Genomic DNA, 25,519 nt, shown 5'->3' with positions numbered 1-25,519 from the left:
ATATGGGAATAAACGTGAGTTTACCCCAGTCATTTGGCCACTTTCCGGTATTCCAGATCTCATTGCAAATTTTAAGCATTACTTTAAGCATTATAAGTGGACACCCGGTATATAAATAATAGCAAACTTAAGCAATTTGATCAAATGGTTTATCTTGGATATCAGTTAAATTGTAACGCAGAGAGTCACGGTGAAATTAGATCCAGAATAGAGCAGACCGGAGCTGCTTTTAGAAGGATATCCAAGGTGTTATGTAACAGAGACCTAAAATTGGCATTGAGGATCCGCCTACTTCGCTGCTACGTGTTCTCGGTCTTACTTTATGGTGTCGAGTCTTAAACTGTGAATTGATCCAATTCGCCTTGATGCTTTCGAAATGTGTTGCTATAGAATAATTTTAAAAGTTTCTTGTGTGAAGAAGATTCGAAACTCCACAATAGTAGAACGTCTCAGCAAGACTACTGAGATCATAAAAAGCATCAAGCAGAGAAAGCTGGAGTATTTCGGACATGTAATGAGAGGTCCCAAATATAGGTTGCTACAAAATATTCATCATCATCATCCAGCCCTTTGCGTCCACTGCTGTACATAGTCCTCCCTCATTTTTGTCCATTGTGCTCTATTTTGAGAACTTTGCATCCAATTTCTAGACATTTTCTTGAGATCGTCAGTCCAACGAGTAGGTGGTCTTCCTCTACTTCTTTTGTCTAATCTCGGCCTCCACTCAAGTAATCTCTTTGTCCATCTCCCATCACTGATTCGGGCGACGGGTCCGGCCCAGTTCCATTTCAGGGTGGCAATTCGGGAAATTACATCGGTAACTCCTGTTCTTCGTCTTAAGTCTTCATTTCTAACTCGGTCACGAAGCGATATACTCAGCATTGACCTTTCCATTTTCCTCTGGGCTATTTGCAGCATTTTAGAAGTTGTAGCTGTCAATGTCAAAGTTTCGGCACAATAAGTCATCACAGGCAACACACATTGGTCAAATGTTTTACGTTTTAAAGAAATTGGTATATCGCTTTTAAAGATGTCTTTGAGTTTTCCATAGGTTGCCCATGCTAGGTTTATTCTTCTTCGTAGTTCGCATGTTTGGTTGTCTCTTGTAATCTTTATTTCGTGTCCAAGGTATATGTATTTTTCCACTAGCTCTACTTCGTTGTCTCCAATATTGATATTTCCGCTAGGTACTAAGTTTGTCATGAATTTTGTTTTGGAGATGTTTATTTTAAGACCTACACTGGTACACAGTAACTGAAGTTCATGTAGCATTGTACATATCTCCTTAAGGTTGTCAGAGAATAAAACTATGTCGTCTGCGAATTTCAAATTTGTTAATCTTCTACCGTCAATATTCAGGCCTCGCTCTTCCCAGTTAAGTTTTTTACAAGCATATTCTAGTACTGCGGTAAACAGTTTAGGCGATAAGGTATCGCCCTGTCGGACTCCTCTGCCGATTGGGATATGGTCCGTGTTTTTATGTAGTTTCACCGACATAGTTGCGTTCTTGTATGTATTGTAAATTAACCTTGTGTATCGGTAGTCAAAGCGGCATGCTTGTAGTGCTTCCAGAATTTTGTCAAACTCTACCGTGTCAAAGGCTTTAGGGAAATCTACAAAAGCCAAAACGAGTGGTCGATTGTATTCGATAGTCTTTTCTATTACCGTTTTAATGCTCTGTAGGTGATCATTTGTTCCAAATCCGGTACGAAATCCCGCTTGCTCCATTGGCTGGTAGATATCAAGTTTTTTCTCAAGGCGATTCGTTACTGTTCTTGTATGGAGTTTGTATAAGTGACTAAGAAAGCTTATAGGTCTGTAATTTTCTAATTTTTGTACAATAGAATTACTTCAGCATTGTGCCATTTGTCGGATATATTACTATCTAAAAGGCACATGTTAAAAAGGTTTTTTATTTTCTTAAGAAAACAAGTGCCTCCGATTTTGATTGCATCAGTAACCACACAATCCTCGCCTGGAGATTTGTTATTCTTAGCTTTTCTTAGGGCTAGTTTTATTTCGTCTATTGTGATTTCCGGTAGCAGTTCTGATCCTTGGTTGACAATGCACTTTTTCCTTGTTAATATTTCTGGTACTTGATCTTCTTTGCTATTTACTTTGTGTTGGCTTGTGTACAGCAATTTGTAGAAGTCTTCAACTATTTTAAGGGTTTCCTCTCTGTTGGTTGTAAGATGACCATTTCTATCTTTAATCTTTATTATCTGCCTTGTCCCCGTTCTTAGTCTTCTTCTCAATACTTTCATACTTCTATTGTTCTCAATGGTATGTTCGATTTGTTCTTGGTTGTATTTTCGAGTGTCTTGTCTAATAGCTTTGGATATTTCTATAATATCTGGATAATTAAATAAAGAAATATCCAAAGCTACAAAATATTATGCAAGGGAAAATAACAAACAAACACAGTCCAGGAGTCCAGGACGAAGAAGGACTTCATGATTGAAGAACTTGCGATGTTGGTATGGTATTGGTACAAGCGTGCTATTTAGGGTGGCAGTGAATAAAATTAAGATAGCTATGATGGTAACCAACGTTCTGAAAGAACATGGTACATGAAGAAGAAGATACTCAATATAGAGGAGACCGGGGCAAAACGAGGCTCGGGGCAGAACGGGAAATGCATCGGTGTGCATAACTTACAGTCGTCATAATATCGGCAATAGCGCCATTGGAACGAACGTGGGTTGACTCACTTCAGTCATTAGAAAGAAACTTTTAATCACGTAGTTTGCTTTTTACAGACATAAAATTCGTTTTCTTTTGTTTTCTTAAAAATATTGGTGATATTTATAGAAGTGCTATAAGATGAGTAATAAGCAAGTTTTATCACGTTTTTCATTAAAATATGATAGATATGTTACTGAATTTTAATATTGCGTGCTGCGAACCGTTTTATAGCTTTTACGTTAGAATTACTAATTTTATTTGAAATGATGTCTGTTGGAGCAAGGCGGTCGGGGCAAGACGGGATATTATCCCACTTGCCCCACTCTCCTAAATTGCCACTATTTTACAGCATTCAAACTTTGTAAGAAGAACCTGACTAAAACTGAAACTAATAAAAAAAAATCAAAGAAAAATAAAGAAGAAAACGAGATCGACATTGCGTCATCAGAAGATGATGAAGATTGTGGTTGCATCCACTGTGGATACTTATATTTGCAGTCAACTGAAGGATGGGTAGTGTGTAGTGTCTGCCATGGACGGGCTCATAATTTCTGCGCATATGTTGAGGATGAAGACGAAGGTGCTCATATTTGTGAACTCTGCCAGCTTGACCAAAATACATTCCCATTTTGCCCCGTAGCATTTCCCATTATGCCCCGTAACCGGGGCAAAACGGGAATTTCGCACTGATAAGTTAAGTTCTTTATAACCAAATAACTAAGCAATTTGGATTATAAATAAAGTCATTTCTATGAAGCTTAATAGCACGTGATCCTGTCTGACTTTGTTATTTTTTAATACACAGTTTAGTTTTCTTTCTATGATTTTTTCTTTCTTAAGTATCCCGTTCTGCCCCGGTCTCCCCTATCTAGGTACATTTCATTGCAAGAATAATTAAATAAAAGCAAACACTTACCATGTATATCGCTCACACACATATGGATAGTCCTTTTTAAAACACTTGTTTCTCAAACCAGTAAAATATAGCTTTCCAACTTTTCTGGAGGTTCTCCTGTCTACTGCTTTTAAACAGTTGTAAAATGCCATGTCGCAGTCACAGCTTAATCTAAAAATACAAAATATTTAATTCTTTTCAATCTATTAAACTGACTTAGTTAGGTACTAGTAGTACCTAATCTTATTTTTCAAATAAGGACATTGTTGATAATTGAAGCGCTTATTGTATAAAGGGTATAAGTCCACAATACTTAGTTTTGAGAAAAACAAAAAAAACTATTTAGTTTAGAAACTTTATGACCTATCAAATTTTGTTCTACAGATGAAATGTAGAAAGAGACTAGTAGAGTGACATGTGATACAACAAACTTGGCTTTGAAAACGATTAAGGCCAAAAAGTCGTTTTTAAAGGCTGGGACTTGATTCCTTTATATAATCAATGAATAAAAGACGAAAAAGTGCTGCTTTTCTACAGTTAAATTATTAATTTATTTATAAAAAAAGGTTTATTATTACAAACAAGACCTAAAATACATCGTAAGATTAACTAACGTAAGCTAACCGAAGTAATAAAATAAACAAACGACTCTGTTAACAAAATGCCACAAACGATGGTGGCGCCACAAGAATTATTGTATATAGGCAATCAGTCCCGGACTAGTTCCCTTTATACGCTCAACAAATATTTTATCGTGCGATATTTCGCGTATGGTGAGAGATACAAATTTCCTTCATAGACTCATCGATCCTTCGACGTTGGTTTAACAAAATGTATATCTCACTTTAATTTTGTACAGAAGTGGACTTATTCTCTTTATACAATAAGCGATTCAATTGTAACTAATCAAGAAAAAATCAGCATTTAAAAAAATTCTAGTCTTCGTGTTTTATACAGGGTGTTTCATTGGGAAACGGAAATACTTTAATGGTGAATAGAGGTCACCAAGGCGGTTCTAGGTATACTAAATTTTTTGCCCTACCGACTTTTATATCCGAGTTACAGGGTGTTTTATCGATTTTGCCAATTTATTTCCTAAGCCATAACTTTAGAACCACCTTGTATATTTTTTTGATATTTGGTACACATAGGTCTCATTCAAAACCCAAACGACCGACATACTAGTCACAAGAAAAATCCAGGTCCGTATTAACAAAAAATTATAAAATAATTGTGACCTTAAAACAACACCCTGTATATTGAAATTTTGAAAATCTGTTTACATATTTGAAAAGATCACAAAAAACTAAGTCTAATAGTTCGCTTCGATTTTTCGGCCAGACAATTTTTTGACTTTAATTTTGAAATTATATTGAATTTTTTTAAGAACTCCTTATTAAAAAGCAGGTATTATTAACTTTTAATTATAAATTATTAAATTTATTGAATAAATACTCATTTTAAAATGAATCAATATTTATTTACCACATTGGAAAGACCCAATTATTAATCACAAGAAAAATCCAGGTCCGGATTAACAAAAAACATAAAGTAATTGTGACCTTGAAACAACACCCTGTATATTGACATTTTCAAAAATTGTTTTCACATTTAAAAAGACCACAAAAATCCGAGTTTATAGATTTTTTGTGCAACAATTTATTAACTTTAATTTTGAAATTAAATATATTCAAATTTTTAAGAACCCTGAAATTAATAAGCAGGTTTTTAAAGCACTTTTATTAATAAATCATTCAAGTTAATGAATAAATACTAATTTTAAAAATACTCAGTTATTATTTACAGCATTAGATGGACTTTCTTACTAATCACAAGAAAAATCCAGGTCCGTATTAACAACAAAATACAAAGTAATTCTGACCTTGAAAAAACACCCTGTATATTGAAATTTTTAAAATACGTTTGCACACCTAAAGAGGGCACGAAAAATTTAGTTTAATGTCGCGCTTTCATTTTTTGTGCAGACAATTTAATGACATTAGTTTTGAAATTATATCGAAATTTTTATTATGAGTTCCCAGAGTTCTTAAAAATTTCGACATAATTTCAAAATTAAATTCATTAAATTGTCTGGCCAAAAAATTGAAGTTAACGATTAATCTTAGTTTTTTGTGCTCTCTTCATACCTATGTGCAAACGGATTTTGAAAATTTCAATATACAGGGTGTTGTTTCAAGGTTACAATTACTTTATATTGTTTTGTTAATCCGGACCTCGATTTTTGTTGTGATTTGTAAGTGGGTCATTCGAATGTCGTAAATAAGTATTGATTATTTTCTTTAAAGTGCTTTAAAAATCTGCTTTTTAATTTCAGTGTTATCAATATATTTAATTTCAAAATTAAAGTCATTAAATTTCCTTCACGAAAAATTAAAGCAAACCGATAAACTCAGATTTTTGTGGTCTTTTCAAATGTGCAAACAAATTTTGAAAATTTCAATATACAGGGTGTTGTTTCAAGATCACAATTACTTTATTTTTTTTTGTTAATCCGGACCTGGATTTTTCTTGTGATTAATAATTATTGGGTCGTTCCAATGTGGTAAATAAGTATTGCTTAATTTTAAAATAAGTATTTATTCAATAGCTTTAATAATTTATAATTAAAAGTTAATAATACCTTCTTTTTAATGTCAGAGTTCTTAAATAATTCAATATAATTTTAAAATTAAAGTCATAAAATTGTCTGGCCGTAAAATTGAAGCGAGTGATTAGATTTAGTTTTTTGTGCTCTTTTCAAATATGCAAACAAATTTTCAGAATTTCAATACACAGGGTGTTGTTTTAAGGTCACAATTACTTTATAATTTTTTGTTAATCCGGACCTGGATTTTTCTTGTGATTAGTATGTCGGTCGTTTGGGTTTTGGATGAGACCTATTTGTACCAAATATCAAAAAAATATACAGGGTGGTTCTAAAGTTATGGCTTAGGAAATAAATTGGCAAAATCGATAAAACACCCTGTAACTCGGTTATAAAAGTCGGTAGGGCAAAAAATGTAGTATATCTAGAACCGCCTCCGTGACCTTTATTCACAATTAAAGTATTTCCGTTTCCCAATGAAACATCCTGAATATAATATAAGTAGTACATTTCACTAATTTGCGAGTATTTTGGATTAGGTTTGAAAGCTGAAAACTGTACTGGGAAACTTAATAGCAAATTCTCTCAATATTTGAAACACTGCCGAAGACAACCAAAAATAAGGATTTAATTATTGATATTTGTATTTTACATTCATTTAGAGAAATATACAATTATTAGTGCAAAAATAGAAGAAAACTACAAATTCTATTGTTTCGAAAGTGTAGTGGTAAGTATTTACTGATAAATAATAACAATAACACTCAAAATTTTTCTTAATGAGAAAATAAAAACATTATCTTACGCTGTTATCAAGAATTAGATACATATTCATAATCACTGTCATCGGTATCTTCATTTGGATTGTAAATGATGACTGTTTCTAAACATGTTGTTATCATCTCTTGTAAATGACAACAACATTCTTCTTTAACTTTTCTCATTTCTGCACACTTTTTCCCAAATTGCTGGTGTAGCAGTATTTAATATAATGCCCCTTTCCCTAAGTATCGGTGTGTTTTATACTCTCGTACTGCGAAATCCATTTTATTCCACATTTAGCAAAAATTCTAGTTTTGTCTAAATAAACAAATGAAGCGTGTTATTTTTTAAAATAATTATAGTTTCTTAACAACTTGATTCTTTTATGAGTGAAAAACTCTATTCTATTCCATTTTGAAGCAAAACACAATCTGTTTGAAATCTCTCCAGAGACTTACATTGGAAATTTACACTGTCTCTACAGGAACATGTCCTTTATTTTCACGCATTTTATATAGGTATAATGTCTTCTAGACAAGGCGAAAACGGCGGGTTCGTTAGAAAAAATATTCCCATGAGATTTTTTTGCATAATCACATTCGTGAGACATCCCAGAATAAGGTTCAAGAAGTCGCCCACGTGAAAAGTGGTCAAATTAAAAAAAAAAATTTTTTTAATCAAATTGCAAAAATCAATATTTTTAGCCCGTACAAATTTTTGTTAGGTTTTTTGGACCATTCTGGACAAAAAAAGTCTCTTGTAATTTTTCTCTAAAGTTGATCGTTTTCGAGTTATAAACAATATGAAATTGAAAAAACGAAAAATGGCGATTTTGAAGACTTAATAAATTGGTTAAAAGTTATTATTATGAAAGTCAGAAAGTGACTAAATCAAAGTTTAAAGCCCCCCCCCCCCCCTACAAGGTCCTGAAGAAATTTTTGTTATAATTTTATTACTAAGCTGCTATTTTTAAGTAATAACGTTGATTGAGGTATAATACCTCAATCAACGGTAATAATAATGAGCGCCAGCACGTATTAGGCGGCCGTCTATGGTGAGTGCGAGAGAGATGCCATTCCTTCAGTCCAATGGGGCATCTTACTCGCACTCACATTTACAGTCGCGTCATTACGCTCTTATGGCTTATTGTTAATAATTAAAAATAACAGCTTAGTAATAAATTAATGACACAAATTTCTTCAGAATCATGTAGGGGGGCTTTAAACTTTGATTTAGTCACTTTCTGACTTTCATAATAATAATTTTTAACCGAGTTATTAAGTCTTAAAAATGGCCATTTTTGCGTTTTTCAAATTTTAAATTGCTTATAACTCGAAAAAAAAAATAATTTTAGAGAAAAATTACAGGAGACCTTTTTTGTCCAGAATGGTCTAACAAACCTAAAAAAAATTTGTCCAGACCAAAAATAATAATTTTTGCAATTTGATTAAAAAAAAATGTTAAAAAAAATTTGGACCACTTTTCTCGTGGGCGACTTCTTGAACCTTATTCTGGGGTGTATTACAAATGTAATTATGCAAAAAAATCTCATGTGAATATTTTTTCCAACGAACCCGCCATTTTCGAATTGTCTATTCTCAAACTTACAACCCTCGGGAAGATCGTTATTGTATTATTGTTATGGTGTGGTCTGGGTTTATATCGTGGGACTTCTACTTATTATTTACATTTTTTCTGTTTTTCAAAACTGACTGAGTTTTGTCTCACTAATACATAATGCATCACACACATGTTATGTACGGATTGAACTAGTCGCAAAAGGCCTCGAATCTAACGATATGTTAGATTTTAAGGTTATTTTCATTTGTGAGGAACATTGTCCCAGCTGCATATTCAACTGCTGGTCTGATTGCAACTCTGTATATTTCAGTTGTGTATTTCTGGATAAGTTCTTGTCCTTCATTATTCTATGATATCTCCCTGCCTGTTAGTATTCGCTGTGTTACTTCGTCACTTCTCTTATTTTTGACATTCACAATTACTCCGAAGTATTTAAATTGTTGAACCCTTTCAAAAGTGTAGTTTTCTATCATGTCTTGTTATCCTCTATCTTCTAGCGATCTAGCGCCTACTATTAGAATTTTTTTTGCTATGTTAATTTCTAGACCTTTTTCCGTGTTTCATTTGCCAGAATTGTTAATGCTTCTTTTAATCTTTCCTTGTCGCATCCCATAAGAACTATGCCATCTGATTATGCTGCTACATATTTGTGTTGAGTAACTATAAACTATAGAGGGATAAATTTATTGAGCACCATACTGAAACTCACAACAAAAATACTGATGGAAAAAATAATGGCCTGCATAAATATATCGGATGAACAACAAGGATTTAGAAGTTAAAGATCATGTAACGATGCAGTTTTTGTGATAAGGCAAATAGCGGAGAAATCATTAGAATATAACAAACCAGCCTTTTTCTGTTTCATAGACCTAGAGAAAGCATTTGACAAAATCCAATTAAAAGATGTGATACACCTACTATATGACAAAAATTTACAACTAGTTATCATAAAACTGATAGAAAACATAATATATGTAAGAAATAAAATAGAAATGAAAGTCAATGGAATAATAACAGAACCCATAGAAACAAACACAGGAATCAGGCAAGGAGATTCACTAAGCCCTCTACTGTTTAACATAATGTTGGATGCAATAAAAAAACAAATGAAGAAAAAAAGAGGGTACAAAATGGGCGATAGAGATAAAAAAAACTCTGTTACGCCGATGACACCGTGTTAGTAGCAGAGTGCGAAGACGACCTACAAAGATTACTTCACGAATTCAACATTAAAGCAAAAGAAATGAATATGAAAATATCAGCCCAAAAAACAAAAAGCTTAGTAATATAACCTATAAGATGACAATTGGAGTTTGACAATCAAATTATACAACAAGTAATGACTTTCAAATACCTGGAAATTAGTCTATCAGCCGACAACAATATCGAAGAAGAGCTAAAAGACCAAATAATTAAAGCCAGTAGAACGGCCGGATACCTAAACGACACAATTTGGAAAAACAAACACCTAAGATTGGAAACAAAGGCCCGAATATATAAGTCAGTTATTAGGCCAGTTGTGACTTCTTCTTATGGTGCCTATCCGTTACGGATGTTGGACACTAACATGGCTATTCTGACTTTGTTGACTGCTGCCCTGAAAAGTCCGGTAGTGGTTAAGTTAAACCATTTTCGCAGGTTATGCAGCCAGGATATCCTTCTTCGTCCTGGACCTCTTTTCCCATGCACTTTACCTTGAAGTATGGTCCGAAGTAGGTCCTATCGTTGTTCATTGCGCATTATATGGCCCAGGTATTCCAGTTTGCGACGTTTTATGGTTACGACTAGTTCGCGCTCTTTACCCATTCTATGTAGAACTTCTTCGTTGGTAACTCTGTCTATCCAGGAAATCCTCAACATGCGTCTATAGCACCACATCTCAAATGCTTCGAGTCTCTTCAGTGATGCTTCAGTTAAGGTCCATGACTCCACGCCATATAAAAGAACGGAGAATACGTAGCATTTTAGTAAACGAACCTTTATTTCCAATTTTATATCGTGGCTGTTAAAATTTTTTTTCATTTTGACGAAAGCTGATCTTGCCTTCTCGATCCTTATCTTAATTTCCGTCGATTGGTCCCACTGTTCATTTAAGTTTGCACCCAAATAACAAAAGTTGGTGATTTGTGTTATAGGTTGTTGGTTAACTAGTAATTGACCAGGTGGTATCCTATTGGTAATGGGGACAATATACATCCCTGTCGCACACCTCTTTTATCTTTATGTCGTCTGTCAACTGATCCCCTACTCTAACAGCTGCAGTTTGTTCGTAATAGATATTGTTTATTATACGGCGATCTCTGCTGTCTAGACTCTAGACCAATTGAATTTAATATTTTCATAAGTTCGTCATGTTTTATTCTATCGAACGCTTTCTGGTAATCAACAAAACACACATATATATCACAATTCACGTCTCTACATCTTTGAAAGAGAACTTGTATTGAAAAAAGTGCCTCTCGAGTACCCAATGCATCCCTGAAGCCGAATTGTGTGTTTGTCATATGTGTTCTTCACACTTTTTATATAGGGTGTCCCAAAAGTAGTGGATCGGTCGAATATTTCGCGAACTAAACATCGGATCGAAAAACTGAAAAATACTTGTTCAATCATTTTCAAAAATCTATCCAATGACACCAAACACCAACCTCCACTACACCCCCTGAAGGTGGGATGGGGGTAACTTTAAAATCTCAAATGGAAACCCCTAGTTTTTCTTGCAGATTTGGATTCGTTACGTAAAAGTAAACAACTTTTATTCAAGACATTTTTTCGAACTGTGGATAGATGGCGCTCTAATTGGGAAAAACGATTTATCCTGATACCATAGGTAAATTATAGAAACGGTCTAATATCTTGAGAAATACACTTCCAAATGAGAAACCAAAAAACAGGTTTTTAATATTTTTCGAAAACCTATCGACAAACACCAAAAATGACCCTCCAACCCACCCCCTGGAGACGGGGTGGGGGGTAAATTTAAAATCTTAAATAGCAACCCCCACTTTTTATTGCAGATTCGAATTCGTCATGAAAAATTAAGCAACATTTATTCGAAACATTTTTTAAAATTGTTGATAGATGGCGCTAATAAATCGTATTTTTCCAATTAAAGCGCCATCTATCAACAATTCTAAAAATGTTTCGAATAAATGTTGCTTAATTCTTCATGACGAATCCGAATCTGTAATAAAAAGTGGGGGTTGCTATTTAAGATTTTAAAGTTACCCCCACCCCACCTCCAGGGGGTGGGTTGGAGGGTTATGTTTAGTGTTATTCGATAGGTTTTCGAAAAGTATTAAAAACCTTCTTTTTGGTTTCTCATTTGGAAGCGTATTTCTCGAGATATTAGACCGTTTCTATAATTTACCTATGGTATCAGCATAAATCGTTTTTCTCAATTATAGCGCCATCTATCCACAGTTCGAAAAAATGTCTTGAATAAAAGTTGCTTACTTTTACGTAACGAATCCAAATCTGCAAGAAAAACTAGGGGTTTCCATTTGAGATTTTAAAGTTACCCTCCACCCCACCTCCAGGGGGTATAGTGGGGGTTGGTGTTTGGTGCCATTGGATAGATTTTTGAAAATGATTGAACACGTATTTTTCAGTTTTTCGATCCGATGTTTAGTTCGCGAAATATTCGACCGTTCCACTACTTTTGGGACACCCTGTATATTCTTTTATGTATAATTCTTAAAAAAGTTTTCAGGAGATGGCTCATAAGGCTTATTATTCGATAATCTTCACATTTTTTGGCATTGGGTTTTTTAGGGATTGTTATAAAAGTTGATCTTAGCCACTGTTGGGGTATTTTTCCACTTTGGTATATATTGTTGAAGATCAAGGTAAGTCTTTTGACTTCGTCTTTATCCATAATTTTCAAAAATTCTGAGTAGAACTCGTCTGGTCCTGCGGCTTTTCCCTCCTTAATATTGTTTATAGCAGCTTCTACTTCCGCTTCGAGAATAGGTGGTCCGGTAGTTGTGACGTACACGGCCAAAACAAGACCAGATACAAGCAAAACACGAAGACATCTGGAGACCAACGAAATGAAGATCTTAAGAAGGATTGCTGGAAAAGGACTACAGGACAGTGTAAGAAGTGAAGAAATCAGACGCTATGTGGACGCTATCAGACGCTAAAAGAAGAGTGGAATGAACACATGAGCAGGATGTCTGAATCAAGGATAGTAAGAATAGCCAGGGACAAGTCACCGTTAGTCAGAAGAAGTATAGGACGCCCAAGGAAAAGATGGAATGACAACTTAGGGGCAGAATGAAAGGCACCGTTGAACAAAAACAGGCAGTACTGCCAATATAAAAGAAGAAGAAGAAGAAGATATTTGTGTTGAGGAAAGTTGAAGATGCTTGTTAATAATTTTTCCTTTGCATTTTTTAATTAGCTCGTTGGGAACTGGGGCAGGTGTTGTTTTTCTATTTCATTGTTTGAATGATATCTAATTTATTATCTCTCATGTCTTCTGCTTCGCCTTTTTCCTCTTCAGGCCTTTCTTTGCATCTATATATAGTTCTGTGAATTATATTTTCCATGATCTTCTGTCATTTTTAACCACTGTTCTGCATTTTCTTTGCAGAGCTTTTAAGTATCCAAATAGTTAAGCGCTATTTTCTTCTACTTTAACAACTCTTCCATTTACAGTTTGTCTTTCTTTGTTTTTGCAACACTGGTCTGCAGTGGCGTAACAAACTCCGTCGGGGCCCCCCGCAGAATTGGAAAAGGGGCCCCCTTTAAAATATTCCTAATTGCGACTTGTGCGACAAAATCGTATGTGTGTTTTAGCCCAGTAAATGAACATGATATACGGCGATACCGTGTAATTTTCAGTGTCACCACCTAAGTCATCAAGTCAATACTTTTCGTGTTATTTGCGAGTGAAAATGTTTATCGTTTAGCAAAAACAAACACGTTTTCAGGCTGTTTTTCGCAAATAACTCAAATAGTAAATATTTTATCGCAAAAAAATATTCTTAGCAAAAATGTAGCCTATATAAAAATGAAGTCTATCAACCCAGTAAAAGCAAAGTTAAAGCTCATAAAAAATGGTTCTTCGTCAAATTCCAAATCGAATATTTCAACGTAAAATAACCAAAAAATAAAGCACTTTCCGGGGAAAACTCATTAAAATTTTGTTTTTATTTTTTATAAAAGTTTCTAGTATCAAAACCAAGCAAGTTCCGCTCAAAATAAAGTTAACGCCCTTTTTTTATTAAAAAAAATGTGAAAATCTCGCCCTATTTAGCACCCCAAATGAAACTAATCGTTGCCGCTGTAAATTTCACCAGTTTAAAGTGCTTATTTTTGAAAGGGTTCTAGTTAAAAGGGGGTTGAACGAGTCACTAATCACAAGTGTATGCAAATTTTAAACAGCCATATCTTAACCAATTTTTGTCTCACAGGAAAACAAAATTAAACAAAATATTTATAAAAGCAAAACTTACATTTCTTTACTGTTTGAGATTTTCGTATTACTAATACTTTTTAAGTTATTTTGAAAAAGGGCATTTTTTTTTAAATAAAAAACTTTTATTAATATAAAATCAAATTTTTTCAAAAATAAGAACTTTGAACCGGTCAAACGTACAGATCATATAAACAATACACATGCCTATAAAGTAAATGGTACAATGCTAATCATTAACTTTATTTGGGGTGCTAAATTGGGGGAGATTTTCACGATTTTTTACTAAAATAAAAGGGGGCCATCTTTATTTTGGGCGTAACTCGCTTAGTTTTGATGCTAAAAACTTTTATAAAAAAAAATAGAGCTCTTTTAACTTTTATAAAAAATAAAAATAAAGCTTTTTTAAAATTTAAAAAAAGTTTTAATGAGTTTTCCCCGAAAAATGCTTCATTTTTTGGTTATTTCACGTTGAAATATACGCTTGGGAATTGGAAGAATATGATCAATTTTTCATGAACTACAGCTTTGCTTGTACTGTGTCGATAGACTTCATGAATACTTACACCAATTTTTTTTTGTTTTTTTATGAGCTACATTTTTGCTAAAAATATTTTTTCGATAATTTTTTGATAATATTTAATTCGATAAAATACTTACTTTTTCAGTTTTTTGCGAACAACTGCCTGAAATTTGCTTGTTGAAAACAAAAACAATTTCACTCTCAAATAACTTGAAAAGTATTGACTTAAACTTAGATAAAGAAACTCCTATAAACCAAAATTTTCTTATAATTTGTCAATTTATCAATTTTCGGACTTATTTTAAACGTATGTTTTTCACCTCCGATAATGGATAGCTGTCACCCCCCAGTAAAAGCAACCAACGGCACAAGTCCGACTTTGAAATGGAGGGTAAATAGAACCTAAATCTAAATTGTCAAGCAAATCCGTCGTGACGCTGAATTACATTCCAAAACAGTCATTTACAGTAAATGATTATATTATTGCATAATATTATTCTGAGATACAGCTTTCTTCGTCACTACTATCAGCAAATATATCTACAATTTTATTAATATATATCTATCTGAAGGCAACTTCATTTTCAATACTACACTGATTAAAAAACGTTGCTTATGTATGTAAAAAATAATAAAACAATAATATATTTTTACATTATATTAGACAAGATGGGACCCCTGACATATAGGGGCCCCCCGCAAGCTTCATGCTGCGCGGGCCTCTGTTACGCCCCTGCTGGTCTGTTAATTCCTTTTTCTCTGTATTTATCTTATCATTTATCTGACTAAGGGTTTACATTTTTCGTCACACCTTAAAACGTAAAATGTTAAGGTTCATTAAACGAAGATAAGAATTCATTTTTTTTACTACTCGTAACTGATAAGAAAAAGTGAGATGATAATAATAAAAATTTTTGTTAAAATTTAAATAAATATTTAATTAATTCTTAAACTTGTTGTGGTATTACAATCATCAAAATTGTTTATTCATTAGTGTATGTTTCCGATCCTTAGCATCCAGATTATCAGAAATGTATGTTTTAAAACTTAATTACGAAGTTTATAGCCCATCAACATAAATAGTCAACTATGAAGTTACATTATGGTTCAAAGGATTGTCGAGTACTCACAACAGCGTATAACGTGTCAAAATTTTGATACGAACACCCAGTATATGATTTTAATTTCTGTAAAAGTTCCCAAGAAATTATTTTATGTCGGTAATGCCATTCTAATAAAACAACCGTTAGGTTCAACTGTAGTAAACCTTTTTAAAAGTAACTGCTGGGCTACCATAATATAATTCCCCGTCAAAACTACCAGCTAGGTGCTTTGATCAAAGTTGTCGGTAGCTTTTGTTGGCAAATATAGAAGATAATCCCTCAAAAAAGTGCCGAAAGATTCCCCCGTTAGCTTGGTCAATTTCAGTTTCGTCACGTTTTGTTTGAAAATGTTCCCAGAGACTGTTCACACCGACTCGATGGTATATTTTTTATTTGGATATCTTCTTATGAATAGGCCTACTCTGGGTATTCTATTCATTTTCCGTTATAAAGTGAATTGTGAAGATCGGTTTTCACCTGCTGCGGAAGAAGTTGCATCATTTGTGTCTCCGCCTCTGTTAGTTGAATTACCCAATTTAATTTGGTAGTGAAATATATTTATTTCTTAATATGTCGTCTTTATTTTTCTTATTTTTACTTTCCACACTTTTACTTGAAATCTCATTATAATTCTAATGTAGGTTCAATATTTGACTGGTATAAAAAGCAACTTTCTTCTATAATTAAGACCCGTACTCCTCGCTGCCGAGCAAATTCCTTGGACTCTAGCCTTCATTATAAGAAAATTGCCTACACAGAAGCTTAACGTCCAGCCGATTAGTTTTATAACTCAATCTGAGGTAACGTGAGTACATATCCCTTCTTGTGTCAGTCGATTTAAGTGAAGTTTTTTCTTAAAAAAGTTACAAATAGAAGAAGAGGCTAAATACAGTTACTTAATCGAAATCAATACTTAAAATCTCTTATTGAAACATATTTCATTATTTTTTATTACTATTGCATATTTTAGTGTTAATATTCTTGTGCAGTCTGCAGCTTTAACATGTTTGTTTAACAGTCTGCAGCTTTAACCCTTAAACGCCCAAGGGTGGGCAAAAAATGTCCACCTAATGCATATTCCCTTGTAACATATTTATTACGTGTTTAAAAATTTTCCAAAAATTATTTATTGTTAAAAAGACAGCCTTTTATCGAATCTTAAATTGGTTCTACCGATATTTTTGAAAATAAAAGTAATATCTTGTAGACACAGAGCCGCTATAGGTGAAATTTCTTAATCATTTTAGGCACGATGGGACCCTATACCTATAACTTAAATAGTAGAACCTAAAATAAAACGTTTGAACACTGTGCCGTCACTTTTCAGTGGCACATGCGTCGACAGTGGCGCATCAAACTTTCCACTTATGGACGGGATAAATAAATTAAAAGTTACGCTCCCTTACTAATAGAATTTTTTTTTTTATTTTTTTAAGTTCTATGTGATTAACACATAGGATTCAGCGTAATTTTAACCCACTACCCCCTTCCCCCTGCCCCCATCATCAAAAACTTCATTTTTTGTTTATATTTTTTTTTTGGTGGGATTCAATCAATTTTAAAATTTCAAAAAATTCACACGCATAGCTGAGGCTTTTATAAAACATGCCTATTTTTTATAGACCCATAGGTAGAGTGTACATAACCTCAAAAAATAAAAAGAAATTTTTTTTTCAAAAAAGCGTATAACTTTTTTTGAGGAATAGCTGCAGGTATAATTTTTTCTTAATCTTATGTGTTTTATCAAACACTATATTTTTAATTTTTTTAAGATTTTTCCGTAAGGCTTCAAAAATCCGAAAAACTGTTTTTTGGGGGGGTTTTGGGGGATTTTCCCTATTTTATAGACTTCATAATATATCAAATCAATTTTGCTTTTATAGGTAATATGTAACTTGAAGTAACTGAGTCCTTTAGAATATTTAAAAATCAGAAAAACACGTTCAAACCCCCCAAAACCCCTTAAAAAACAGTTTTTTGGATTTTTGAAATGTAGAAATATAGTGTTTGATAAAATACACAAAACTAAGAAAAAATTAGATCTGCAGTTATCCCAAAAAAAAAGTTATATACTTTTTTCAAAAAAAATTTTTTTTTAAATTTTTTGAGGTTATGTATACTTAACCTACAGGTCTATAAAAATAGACGTGTTTTATAAAAGCCTTAACTATGCGTGTGGATTTTTTGAAATTTTAAACTTGATTGCATCCCACCAAAAAAAAATAAAATCGAAAAATAAAGTTTTTGATGGTGGGGGCAGGGAGAAGGGGGTGGTGGGTTAAAATTACGATGAATCTTATGTCTTAATCACATAGAACTTAAAAAAATGAAAAAAAATTAAATTCTGGTAATGAGGGAGGGTATTTTTTAATTTATGTATCCCGTCCATAAGTGGAAAGTTTGATGCGCCACTGTAGACGCATGTGCCACTGAAAAGTGACGGCACAGTGCTCAAACGTTTTCTTTTAGGTTCTACTATTTAAGTTATAGGGTCCCGTCGTGCCTAAAATGATTAAGAAATTTCACCTATAGCGGCTCTTAGTCTAATAGTTAAATATGGTGGGCATAAAAAGTGCGCCCTTGGTAAAACTTGTTACTAAAGGTTTCTATATAAGATCTCGTTGATAGGAACACAATCCATTTACTTATCGACGTATAATTATATAATCGACATAATTATCCGCCAATGAGGAGGCTGAAAGAAGAAGAGGATGGGTACCTATGTTCGGCTGCAATGCTATTCAAATGGGGATTCATTTTTTTTTGAATCCTGAGAAAACTAATAAGTATTTTTGAAAAATTTAAACGCAGAATGAACGATTACGTTATTGGCGAGGGCCGAAAGTCCCTGAGAACTTCTATAATGTTTATTTTAATAAGTTACAGGGGTGAAAAACTAAGAGAAAATTTAGTGTGATATTTAATTTAAAATATCTCATTCAAAATAAACCTTTTATTTATTCTAAGGAACTTTCGGCCCTCGGTAATAATATAGTCTTTCATTCTGCGTTTAAATTTTTCAAAAATATTTATTGGTTTTTTCAGGATTCGAAAAAAATGAACACAATGTCCGTAGTAATATTTCCAAATCTATCTTTGTCATACAACGCACTCAGTCGAATAGAATATTGACAGCACACTGTCAGTCAGTTAGTGACAATCAGTGACAATTTTAAATATTTGGCATGGCATCGGGAATATTTTGAGTTGTTGATTAAATAATATTGATATATAGTGTATTTGATAAATAATTGCTTTAAGACGTGAACTTAATAAAAAGTTATTTATTGGTATTATTTGTGGAAGATCCATCAGGATAATATATTCTGTGATCCAAGTATTTTGTTGTTAAAGATGTTCAAAATTGTAAGCGTTTCATTGTAAAAATATATTATTAAAAATCACTTTAACACTTTTCCTCTTTTCTCGATTGAGTATTAGTTTTTGTTGTACATATAAATTATTACAATCACTGAATACATAGTTAGTGAAAAAATTATCACATTTAGTAACTGAATTAATAATTTGCAATTATAAAAATAACAGTTATCCAAGAACATTCAAAAGCCATCTCTTTAAATTAATGATTACATTTTCAAGTAGAATGACATTCTAGTAATGTTTACATATCCATACCAGTGTGAATTTTACTACACGTAATTTGCCGTGTAAAGATAGAAAAAGTAGGGATACCCGTAAAATATTTGCGAATTATGTACCGATAGCCTTAAGAGGAAACAGTAGCGATCAACAGGTAGCAACAAACGCGTTCCAAGATTGCGGCTTTAATTTTGAATATTTTGTCGAGATATTTGGCACACATATTCGTAATATAATGAAGAATGGCGGTACAGAGCCCAATTTCAGAAATATGTTAGTATGTGGAAATTACTCTACAACTAAATAAAATATTGAAAAAAGGAGCCTGTACCGCCATTAAGAAAGACAAAAAAATACACTTTCTTCAAGTAAACTTTTTTATCCCATGCCTAGATTTTGTGTAATCTTGGAACTACTAAAAATCGATTTTTTTATAACAAGAAATCGAACGTCACTGACTTGGCAACATTTCGCGCCTATGTGTATAAAAATTATTGTTTTTGATAGTATAAACGTCACTATCAGTGTCGAATTTCCGACGCACTGTTGCCTCACTTTTGAAAGTTCGCAGAACTTTCGCAATATTGGACCGCGTTTGTTGCCACCTGTTGATCGCTACTGTATCACCTTAAGCATAAGATTCTTAAGTTTAATCCATTTCCAACAACTCTCAATAAATATATTAGCTATTTTCGAAGTGGACATTTTTTACCCACCCTTGGGCGTACATGTAACCTAAAAAAGGTTGGGCGTTTAAGGGTTAATATGGGTGACTCAAAGTGCTGCGGTAAAATCCGTCGCGCTTGGGGGATTATGCCCAACATCAGAGGGCCCAAATCTGAAAGTTGAAAGGAGGAGGGCCCTACATTCTGTTGTGTAATCTATCTTCCTCTACGCAGTGACGGTCTAGGGGTTTTAACAAAGGCGTGTAGAAGGTAGCTCACCCGAGCAGATAAGAAGAGCCTGTTGAGGGTGGCATGTGCATACAGAACAGTATCTGCCGAGGAGCCTGGATCTATCGTCGAGTGTATTCCGATATATTCGGGTAGTGAAGGAAAGAAAATAGTATATAAAAGAAAAAATTAAGACATAGTAAGAGAATGTTAAAAAAAGAAGAAAGGGTGAGATCCCCTATGGTATGACAAGAGGAATGAGACTAGATGAGGAGTGTGTCGCAGTGGACGAGGTCACAGATTATTTCCTGACGCAGATGCTTACAGGATAGGATTGTTTTAGGACATACCCTCAGATTTGGAAAGACGAAAAGTGACAAATGCTTGTACTATGGAATATCGGATACTATCTTGGAGAGGAGCTTGTTAGAGAGAGAGCTAGAAAGAAGGGTGCAATGAGTCACGGAGCTGGTGGAGGAGATGCTTAGGTCAGCATACCTCAGTGGAGAGCAGTTCAGAGGTTGTGAAAAGAAGGTTAGGGAGAAAGGAACCTGACGGTAGACAGGATGCTCAGGAGCAAGCAAGAAGATAAGGTAGAATCAGAGGTGTTAGATTGAACTGAATGAAGATGTGTTAGAATGCGTGAGAATTGTGTGTGATTGAGAGATCGGGTAAATGCCGTGCCGACATTGCGTCCCAATTAGGGTCGTCCGGCCAATAATTCATGGTTGAGGAGGGTGTTTTTTAGCAGATAGGTCTCTGGCATTGACGGCGATGGTGTCCGAACAACCCCTGCGTGCGGTCTCGGATACTATCGTGGATAAGCTGGAGGAATCCTGTATAACTGAGGCTGGAAGGCGGTTCTGTTCACCTTCTAGGACCGAGTTATGTTTCGAACATTTTGACCATCCCCCTCATAAAAGACGAAAAAAAGTTAGAACATGTTAGTGGTAAACAGTGGATTAACTAAATTACCCCCTCATAAAAGACGAAAAAAAGTTAGAGCATGTTAGTGGTAAACAGTGGATTAACTAAATTAAAGTCCCAAAAGTTTCTATCATAAAAATATAATAATACACTAAGCATCAAAATTAACGCACCACCTTAAAAATGGGACATTTTTGATGGCTCGTATTTCCTAAACCTGTTATCCGATTTTAGTAATTTTTTTTAGTATATTATAGCTTTATTCTTTAAGAATATGATTGTAATAATATTATTGCTAAACAGGTAAGTGTCATTGTATACCGGGTGTAACAAAAATAGTGTGTTTTTTTCTCAAGGTTTGGAACACCTTGTGGAATATTCTAGCATATATAAAATATTGAAATTAAAACTCAACTGTAGCCTTAGGCTTTCTTAACATTTTGCTTTTTGATTCATTCGCTTATGTGAGATAATAAAAAAGTTAGGTACTTTAACAACTAGCCATGTTATTCATCAATACAGGGTGTTTCTAAATAAGTGCGACTAACTTTAACGGGTAATTCTGCATGAAAAAATAATGGCGTTTGCTTTATAATCATACGTCCGCAAATGCTTTGTTTCCGAAATACGGGATGTTGAATTTTTTCTTACAAACTGAGATTTATTTATTGCTCTAAAACTGGTTGAGATGAATGAAAGAAATGATTGAAAGATGAGCAAATGAAATTTGGTAGGTTTTAAGGGGTAGTTATTGCGCATTTTTGACATACAATCAAGAGTTTTATATTCACCATTGGCGTGCATACGGGATGTATCTAAAATGTTTATACCCGTATGCACCCCAATGGTGAATATAAAATTCTTAATTGTATGTCAAAAAATGCGCAATAACTATCCCTTAAAACCTACCAAATTTAATTTGCATGTCTCAACCAGTTTTAGAGCAATAAATAAATCGTCAGTTTGTAAGAAAAAATTCAACATCCCGTATCTCGGAAACAAAGCATTTGCGGACATATGTTTATAAAACAAACGGTCATTATTTTTTCATGCAAAATTGCCCCTTAAAGTTTGTCGCACTTATTTAGAAACACCCTGTATTGATGAATAACATTGCTAGTTGTTAAAGTACCTAACTTTTTTATTATCCAACATAATAGAATAAATCAAAAAGCAAAATATTAAGAAAGCCTAAGGCCACAGTTGAGTTTTAATTTCAATATTTTATATATGCTACAATATTCCACAGGGTGTTCCAAACTTTGAGGAAAAAACACACTATCATTGTTACACCCGGTATACAATGACACTTATCTCATTAGCAATAATATTATTACATCGATATTCTTGAAGAATAAAGCTATAATATATTAAAAAAAATTCACTCAAATCGGACAACAGGTTTAGGAAATATGAAACGTCAAAAATGTCTCATTTTTAAGGTGGTGCCTTAATTTTGATGCTTAGTGTATAATAGCACGTACCTTGCATGAAAGTCAGGATTGGTTAAGTTATGTCTACTTTCCAAACCTTCTATAAGATCAGGACAATGATCGTGAGCTTGACAGCACGCATCTGTACGATTTTCTGTGCCAAAATCATTATCACTGGCAGCTATATTTCCAGGTCCACACCATTTAGTACCTAAAATACATATCTCTTATTTAAGAAATTCTTATTCTAAGTAAGACTTACTAAAAACTTGTTATCGATTTACTATGGCATAGATAGCATATATTCTTGAATGGCAAAACGAAAACAAAACTAAGATAAATACCAATGTAGAAGAGAATATGAGCAATGGAGACTACGATGCCAGAAGATTCTTCTGGTCTGGGCGATGCTCAATAAAAGCACAAGAAAAATGGATATACATACGTGAATGTCTTAAAATACTTAAGATAGTCGTTAGTGAGACTGTAAGCCAACAACATAAGTTGCTTGTGCTGGACATGTGTAACGTGGTCGTTGCGTTTGTTGCTCCAGATGACAAAAATTCAGCCGAAGACAGAAGGTTCGCTTTTTTTAAGACATTTATTTTAGAATCAAATCGTTACAAGTGATAAGATAATTAGCCTTAATTACTACTCGTTAATTTCGTTAATAAAATATATTTATAGAACATTAGGTTCGAATTGATGTGACGATATCTGGTACATGAATGAATACTACCGACGATCGCGTGGATTAGGAATAATTACACTTATTAATATGAAACTGACATATAAGGAGAGGAAAGCTCGCTCAGCTCGCCAGCGGAAAAGACATGTAGGGAAATACGATCAACGCTCGTAAAAGGATAGGTAAAAGGAAAACCGTCGGATTCGTTCAACACACCAAAACGACGGCGGAAAATAGTCGGAATAACTCACCTCTTATGCCTCGTTGTTGTTTATTATTCTTCGATCAACGCTTCAAGAATAATTATCAATTAGGCTTTTCTTTCCGACTTTTATATCGTTCGAGACGGTACAAAAACAGGTTTTACTCAATTCATTGGCGTATTCTAGACTGTCTAGACGATAAAATTATATTATCTTCACAAATGGAAGTAAAAAAGTGAAATTATGCCAAATCTATGCAGATATGCGAAAATCAAGTTGTGGATGTTAAAAGATGAGAAAGAAGTTGTTCTGAAGCTATTTCCTTGGGACATTTTTATAATTAACTATTTAGGTAGGAAATAAGCCACAATTAAATTGAAAAAAAAAAATTTTATTAACGTTTCGACGCCCAAATCGGGTGTCGTTGTCAAAATACAAAATACTACTAAATTAAACAAAAATGTTGCTTAGTAAAAAATTCTTCTAATAATTTATTTAATCTGACTCATTTATATTGGCAATTCAGACATAATATATTATACATTTTAAAGTAGAACACTTTGCCAATATTTATGAGTTGCGTTCCTGGGACGACTTTACTGAAAGATAATTCATTAGATTACATGAAATCAACCCCAACTCAAGAATATCCGCCACAAATAAATCATAGCATGTGATCTGTCTTCAAAAAGACAACCAAATTCAGTGTTAATAAAATTATTTTTTTCAATTTAATTGTGGCTTATTTCCCATCTAAATGGTTAATTAATTACACTAGTTTACAACCAATTTGCGACTCAAATGCAAAATGCTGTTTTTTGTTAATTATTGCTTTCTGAATATGATTAGGATTGTAAAAAGTTCCTAACACGTAAGATTTTTGAGTTATGACTTTTTCAAAAAAAAATGAGTTATGATTTTTAAGTTATGAGTATTTTGAGTGATCTTATGAAATTAACGTTTTTCCTAAAAATTGTGCATAATTTGGCAACACTGCAAGAGCAAGCATAAAATTGAATATCCATATATTACTTCAGCAGTAAAACCAGTTTTCCATGAAGAAGATTTACCAGTTCCAAGACCTCGGCAAATTGGGAGAAAGATTTGGAAATGTATGGTGATAGAAGTGAACCTGATGATGTATCAGAAAAAAATGATTCTTATTTTCTCGAAAGCGACGAAAAAGCACCTTATTGCATCCAGCAAGTCGAATTACCTGATTTAGTTCGAGACCTCCACTTGTTCAAAGGACATACTACATGCTTAACCCTTATGTTCTAGATTACAATAATGGATTTTTTTTTAAATGGAATTTACTAGCCAGTACCTACAACTTATAATATTTAGAAACTGTAACCAGTAGCTATCCTCGTTTTTACTATGCAGGATAAAATGTGTATTTGTGTTAATCCGAATAGTGTTATGGAAAAATTGGGATATGCACAAAATTGTGTACAAAAGACTTAATAGTTTTATTGTTTCTAGTTCTGAGCTTATGTTTATATAGTATATAAGAATTTTTATAATAAACAGTAATATTTGATGCATTCTATAACTCCAAGAGAAGAGATAACTCTAAGAGATGAAGATGAAAAGATAATAACTAGGATCGAAATATCACGGAAGGCTTTTATGACCTGGAAACCAGTTTTATGTAACAGAATACTGTCGATGAATATTTGAAAGAAGGTGCTGAAATGTTATGTGTGGTCTTTCCTATTGTATGGTTGTGAGACATGGACATTAAAAACCACAATGCTAAACAAAATAGAAGCATTCGAATTGTGGTGCTATCGACGAATCCTAAAGATATCGTGGGTTTCGCACACTTCCAATGAAGATGTTCTTTAAATGCTGAATTCAGAACGTCTGCTCATAAGCATTATAAAGAGAAGAAAAACAGAATACTTCGACCATATAATTAGAGGACCGAAATACCATCTGCTTCGCCTTATAATACAAGGAAAAGTGGAGGGAAAGAGATGGATTGGTCGAAAGAAACTTTCATGGCTGCGTAATACGAGTATTAGACAATCGTGTGGCTGCACAGTAGAATAATTATTTCGCGCAGCAGCCGATAGAGAGAGATTTCAAGAAATTGTAAACATGATGACGGCCAACGTCTGAATACAGACACGGCACCTAAAGAAGAAGAAGATAACTCCAAATCTAACATTTCACCTCATCAGACAATGT

At 33.5% G+C, this 25,519-nt stretch overlaps 1 protein-coding gene and 1 long non-coding RNA gene across 2 annotated transcripts in view; one reads left to right on the top strand and one right to left on the bottom strand.

Annotated features, from left to right (window-relative positions):
- Nucleotides 1-25,519, bottom strand: part of LOC126892884 (phospholipase A2-like) — a 40,808-nt gene that overhangs the window by 7,904 nt on the left and 7,385 nt on the right. Inside the window, exons 2-3 of the mRNA XM_050662706.1 lie at nucleotides 22,484-22,643; nucleotides 3,602-3,751 (exon numbers count right to left, since the gene is read on the bottom strand). Coding sequence (XP_050518663.1) covers nucleotides 3,602-3,751; nucleotides 22,484-22,643 — 310 coding nt within the window. The remainder of the gene's footprint in view (nucleotides 1-3,601; nucleotides 3,752-22,483; nucleotides 22,644-25,519) is intronic.
- Nucleotides 6,691-25,519, top strand: part of LOC126892886 (uncharacterized) — a 35,277-nt gene continuing 16,448 nt past the window's right edge. The window contains exon 1 of the long non-coding RNA XR_007701033.1: nucleotides 6,691-6,915. This is a non-coding gene — a long non-coding RNA (uncharacterized LOC126892886). The remainder of the gene's footprint in view (nucleotides 6,916-25,519) is intronic.

The sequence above is a fragment of the Diabrotica virgifera genome, chromosome 9 (assembly GCF_917563875.1).
Source record: "Diabrotica virgifera virgifera chromosome 9, PGI_DIABVI_V3a".
Classification (NCBI taxonomy): domain Eukaryota; kingdom Metazoa; phylum Arthropoda; class Insecta; order Coleoptera; family Chrysomelidae; genus Diabrotica; species Diabrotica virgifera.
The sequence above is the reverse complement of the archived record's forward strand: the minus strand, read 5'-3'. Positions and strand labels throughout refer to the sequence as shown.